Raw genomic sequence first — 5,382 nt, 5'->3', positions numbered from 1 at the left:
CCAGGCAGCCTCCCCCAAACCGGCTTCCTCCCCTCCCACCGCAGGCCCTGCATGTCCCACCGCCTTAGCCCCAGCACAGAAACTCTCGTCTTCCCTCTCAGCCCGGCTCCTCTGCCACCTGCTCCACCCCTGGCAGCTCCCCGCCTGCCTCGCTCACGGGGAGGCCGTAAGGCTGGAGAAGCCGACTAGCCGGCCCAAGGGAGCCCAGGGTTCAGATGCAGCTGCTCCGACGTTCCCAGGTGCCGGGGTGTGGAAGGCCCAGTGGTAGTGGGTGAGGGGGTGCCCCAGGGGCTCAGCGTCTCTCCTAGTCCCCCACCGCGATAATCACAGCACCTTGTGATCGAGGCCCCAGGCTGGGATTCAGGAGACCCAGCTCTGCGTGGCCTGCCCGCGAGACGCTGGGCAGATCATGGAGACCAGCGTCTTCAGTGGTGGCCTCTGACTCTGGGGCGCCAGTTCCCTGAGGGCAGCCTTGGTGGCTGGTGCACAGCACCGCTGGGAAGTCAGGCCCTCAGCGGCTCCTCCCGCAGCCAGTGGAAATCTCAAGGGTACTGTAGCCCCATTGGGCCCCTTCTCTCCTTGTGCCTCCATTTCCCGTCAGATTCCCCCTCCCATGGCGACGGGGCAGCTTCGTTCTCCAGCGTTTGGGTGGGCTGCCGAGCCCGCTGGAGGCAAAGGATGAGGGGATAGTTATTGCTTCCAAAGAGCTGGTGCTGTGGGCCAGTGGCCTGGGCTAGGGCTCAGGAGATCTGCATGCTATGCTAGCTCAGCCGGCCTGCTAGGCCCCTTCCCCGCTCCATGCCTCAGTTTCCCCTCCCACCCTTTGTCTTATTTATTTTGCTTGTAAGTGTAACTCCAGTGGGCAGTGTGTGTTACAGCACCCCGCCCGTGCTGAGCCACACAGGATGTGACTCCCAAGGATGGGCTGAATTCCCTGCCGCGTGTGGAGTGCGAACCAATTGCTGGTTGGCAGCCACCCTGCGACGTGTCCCTGGGGTGTCTGCACAATGGGCATGTTATTTTAACAGATTCTTCCCTCGTCCCAGCAGAGCCGCCCTCTGGCCTGCAACTGGCCTTTTCCCTAGTAACCTCCCTGGCCGCTTTCCCAACGGTGTAAATTACGGCTCCAGCAGGTTTAACTGATGGGGCAAAACAGGGGCGGGGGTGAGGCTCCCAGGAAACAAACCAGCCCATCTCCAGCATGGACGGGTCTGACATGGGTGGGAGTTGAGGCCCCTCAGCCCCTAGCAGGACCATGATAAGCCCCATCCCCTCGAGTCACCCAACTAGTCCCTGACGAGAGCACGGGAGGGGTGAGGGAAGGGGGAGGCTCGCACACCCTGCGGGGCGGGTTGGTGGTAAACGAAGCTGCATGAGCTGAGAACAGCGCAGCATAAAGCCAGCTGAGATTCCCATTCATTAATCCGCCCCTTTGGAATGTTCCCCGGCCCAATCAGCCTGCCCCCGCGCGGCTCTACCCGGAGAATAACGCTCCAGTGATCACCGGGGCCTGCGCAGCGCCAGGGCTCGGGCCGGGGGGGCCTGTGCGGGAGGATTGCACAGGAGCTGTCTCTCCTTTCATGCCAGCGAGCGGTTGGCGGAAGAGTCTGGACAGAGCCATTACTCACCAGTCCCCCTTTTGTTTAACCGCCCAGCAGTGCTTGTCTGAAGTTTTGAATAGGAGCAAAACTTGGAAGCCGCCAGAGAGAGACACATCCCGGAGCCCGGGCTGCAGGAGCCCAGGATAACTGCGTGGCACAACACTCCTGCTTCATGGGGATCCGCCCCTTAACCTGGGAGAAGAGAGCCCAGAGCCATCGGAATGAGGGATAAACGGATGCCAGCGTGCCTGCTCTTGGCACTGGCCTGCAGCTGGCTGGGCTCTGCTTTGGGGGAGTTCCCGGTACACCAGCACCCTGAGAAGCTGCCCCCCCTGGTGCCGCTGCAGCAAGGTAACTGACAGATTCCACTGAAATAACTGACTAAGGGGCTGGGCAAGATTTTCCAGCACCAGCTAAGCTGGTTGTGGGGGGCACATATCTGATCTCGGACCTGAGGCTGGGGGAGCCCACCAATATATATCCTTGCAGCCAGTGCTGACCCTGTGCTCACTACGCCTCCTGGTGCACCCTGTGCCTCTCCGAAAGCCGAGGGGAGCTGAGGACACTCAGCACTCTCCAGCATCAGGCCCTCACCCTGCTGGGCCAGGTGATGTGAATCGGCGCAGCTCTGGTGGCCCTGTTTACCCCAGCGAAGGGTCTGCACACTGAGGTTAACGGATGGTTTGTTGGCGGGAGGGAAGGTCTCGGAGCTGCTGAATGTAACATCTGTAGCTGACAAGCGAGCGTCCAAACCTCAGGCCGGCAGAGAGGAAGGGGAAATCCATTCCCTCGCGGGGGGAGTCAGGGCACGGCCAGGGTTTATCCAGGCTGGAGGAGAGGCCCCAGCCTGTCTCTCCCCAAACAGATCATGGGTTTCAATAATTTTGCAATCTCTTTGCTCCCAGGGTCTGATTGCCACATTGCAGGGCAGTTAGCCACATGGCCAGGCCCAGTCCAGGGGGCCACAACCGGGGCCAGATTTTTTACCCAGCAGGTGCCAAGAAAAAGGGAATGATTTTCTAACGGGTGCTGCTAACCAGGTGGAGCCGGCCTGCCAGGACTCTGCTTTGTGCCTGAGCTACAGCAGGGATACAGGGCTCCCCCGGCCTTTCCCGTCAGCCCCCCATGTACGTGTGGGTGACCCCAGAAACGCCCCAGCAAACATGCTCCAAGTTCTCCCTTTGCTCTAGCTATTCTCCCCCGCCCCACCCCCCTTTCCTTGCCAGAGCCTGGGGTGGGTCGCCCTATTCGTACCCAAGCAGCGAGACGCCCGGGCTGGCTCTGGAGCGGGTGTCACTGGCTCGCAGGCCTGGCCCGCTTTGTATTCCGCTAAAAGCCAGGCTTTCTTCTCTCCGCTTGTCACCATGGAGACCCGTCTCCCTTCCTTGGCTGTTTGCAGGATTACTCCAGCCGGGGGCCGGGGCCCGGCTTGGCCTGGATTCCTGAGCTGCGGCTGCTGGAGGTGGCCTGGGCAGGGAGGCTGCAACTCCTGGAGTTGACTGCGGGTCCCCAGCTCAGCCATGGTCTGCTTGGGGCCGGGGGGTTGGGATCTGGGCCTTTGCTCATCTCAAACTCGTGTTCCCCGACTCCCTGCTTTGCTCCCCCTGCCCAGCTCCAGGCTTGAAGGAACGTTTCCTGCTGCTTTCGCTGCACAACAAACTGCGGAGCAAAGTCCAGCCGCCCGCTGCCAACATGCAGAGGATGGTGAGTCCCCCTCTGCCTGCCTGCTTGCCCCCAGCCCCACGGGTCAGACGCAGCAGGGGCCCGGCAGGGTCCTGGGGACGGGCTGCTGGTGAGGGAGACGCTCTGCGTTGATCACCCCGTCGATCTCCTCAGGGGAGGGGAGGGTGCAACTGCACTTTGGGGGATCCCGTGGAGAATGCAGGGGCCAGATCAGCCCCTGGCACTGGGCGACGGCTGAACCCTTCTGGCTAGTGCTCACGCCCAGAGTCCCAGGGTGGGCTGTCCATGCCGGACTGCTCTCTCCCCATTCCCTGTCGGGCTCTGCTCCGCCCAGGCCACACGGCAGCGCGGAGCATGAGACAGAGCTGCACGGTGGACCTGGAACTCCTGTCGGGCCCAGGGACCTGCCAGTCTGGGGCCTGGGTGGGGGCGGGCGGGGCATGGCTGAGCCCTGGTGTGGAGCACGGACAGGAATCAAAACCACCACCACCACCCCCCGGCCACAATGCACGGGACTCCACGGAGACATGGCTGAGTGCACAAGGTCCAGGGCTCGCTGCTCACCTCCCTCCGCCCCATTGAACCCACAGCTCCAGGCCAGGCAGGGCAGCAGAGAGCCAGGGCCAACAACTGAAAGAGGGAGGGTCTCTGTGCTTAGGGTTACCAGATTTTAATAGTCCCAAAAGAGGACACTCCACGGGGCCCCGGCTCCGCCCCAACTCCGCCCCTTCCCTGCACCCCCAGCCCCACCCCAACTCCACCCCGGCCCCGCCCCAACTCCGCCCCTTCCCCAAAGTCCCTGCCCCAACTCCGCCCCCTCCCCTGAACACTCCACCCCCTGCTCCTCCCCCTCCCCTGCTTCCCACGAATCAAATGTTCGCGGGAAGCCGGAAACAGGCAGGCAGCAGGTAAGCTGGGGCTGGGGCGCGAGGAGGCGTGGCCCAGTCCGGCCCCCCCGGCCGAGCGGCTCCCTCCGGTGGCCGGCCCCGGGCAAGAGGCTCTGGCCCCGGCGTCTCTGGCCCGGCTCGGCTTGGGCCCTGGGGCGCCAGCCCCGGTTCCAGCCGAGCGCGCCGGCCCCGGTCCCAGTGGCTCCGACCTGGCTCGTCTCGGGCCCCGGTTCCGGCCGAGCGGCTCCGGCCTGGCCCCAGCCCAGTGATGCCGGCCGGAGGCCGAGCTCCCCCAGCCCCGGTCCCAGCGGCTTCGACTCGGGCCCCGGTTCCGGCCGTGCGGCTCCGGCCCGGCCCCAGCCCCAGCCCTGGGTGAGCAGCGCCGGCCAGAGGCCGAGCACCCCTAGCCCCGGTCCCAGCGGCTCCAGCCCGGCTCGGCTCCAGCCCCAGTTCCGGTCGAGCGGCTCCGACCCGGTCCCGGCCCTGGCCGAGCACCGCTGGCCCCAGCGGCTCCGGCTCCGGCCTCAGCGGCTCCAGCCCGGCCCCAAGCCCCACGACCCCTCCCAATTTTCCCAGACATGTCTGGCTTTTTGGAATTTCCTCCCGGACGGGGATTTGAGGACCAAAAAGCCGGACATGTCCGGGAAAATCCGGACATATGGTAACCCTATCTGTGCTGCATGGTGTCGTCATCCCCCCCCCGCTCCCTTCAGCTACCACAGACCCCCCCCTCCAGAGGGTCTAGCCCCTTGGCCGGGAGGGGTGACCTTCCCTAGGGGGCCCCACACAGCCTTGCCCTCTGCAGCCCCTTGCCAGCACCAGCTCTCTGAACTGATTCCCTGCCCACGGTCACATCCAGCTCGTGCCACCGGCCCACACGACTCCTGGCAGCGCAGTCGGAAATAAGGCTGCACATTTCAGACCAGCCTGTTGATCAGCCAGATACCACGGGTGCATTCATGCGCAACCTGGAGGGGTGACCCTGCTCAAAGTGGTACCAGGACACACACAGAGAGACACACACTCACAGACACACAGAGAGTCAGACACACCCACAGACACCAACACACACACACACACACAGAGACACCCACAGACCGACAGACAAACATAGAGACACACAGAGATCGACAGACAGACACACACACAGACACACACACACATAGACACACACACAGACCGACAGACAAACACAGAGACACACAGAGACC

The 5,382-nt window shown here is 63.7% G+C and overlaps 1 protein-coding gene across 1 annotated transcript in view; it reads left to right on the top strand.

The window, feature by feature from the left end:
• The first annotated feature begins 1,822 nt into the window (after window positions 1–1,822).
• Window positions 1,823–5,382, top strand: part of LOC113406947 (C-type lectin domain family 18 member C-like) — a 28,456-nt gene continuing 24,896 nt past the window's right edge. Inside the window, exons 1-2 of the mRNA XM_026653865.2 lie at window positions 1,823–1,952; window positions 3,214–3,305. Of these exons, the coding sequence (XP_026509650.1) occupies window positions 1,823–1,952; window positions 3,214–3,305 (222 nt within the window). The remainder of the gene's footprint in view (window positions 1,953–3,213; window positions 3,306–5,382) is intronic.

The sequence above is a fragment of the Terrapene carolina genome, unplaced genomic scaffold, assembly GCF_002925995.2.
Source record: "Terrapene carolina triunguis isolate 2854851 unplaced genomic scaffold, T_m_triunguis-2.0 Scaffold166, whole genome shotgun sequence".
Taxonomy (NCBI): Eukaryota; Metazoa; Chordata; order Testudines; family Emydidae; genus Terrapene; species Terrapene triunguis.
This window is presented reverse-complemented; position numbering and strand designations above follow the sequence as displayed.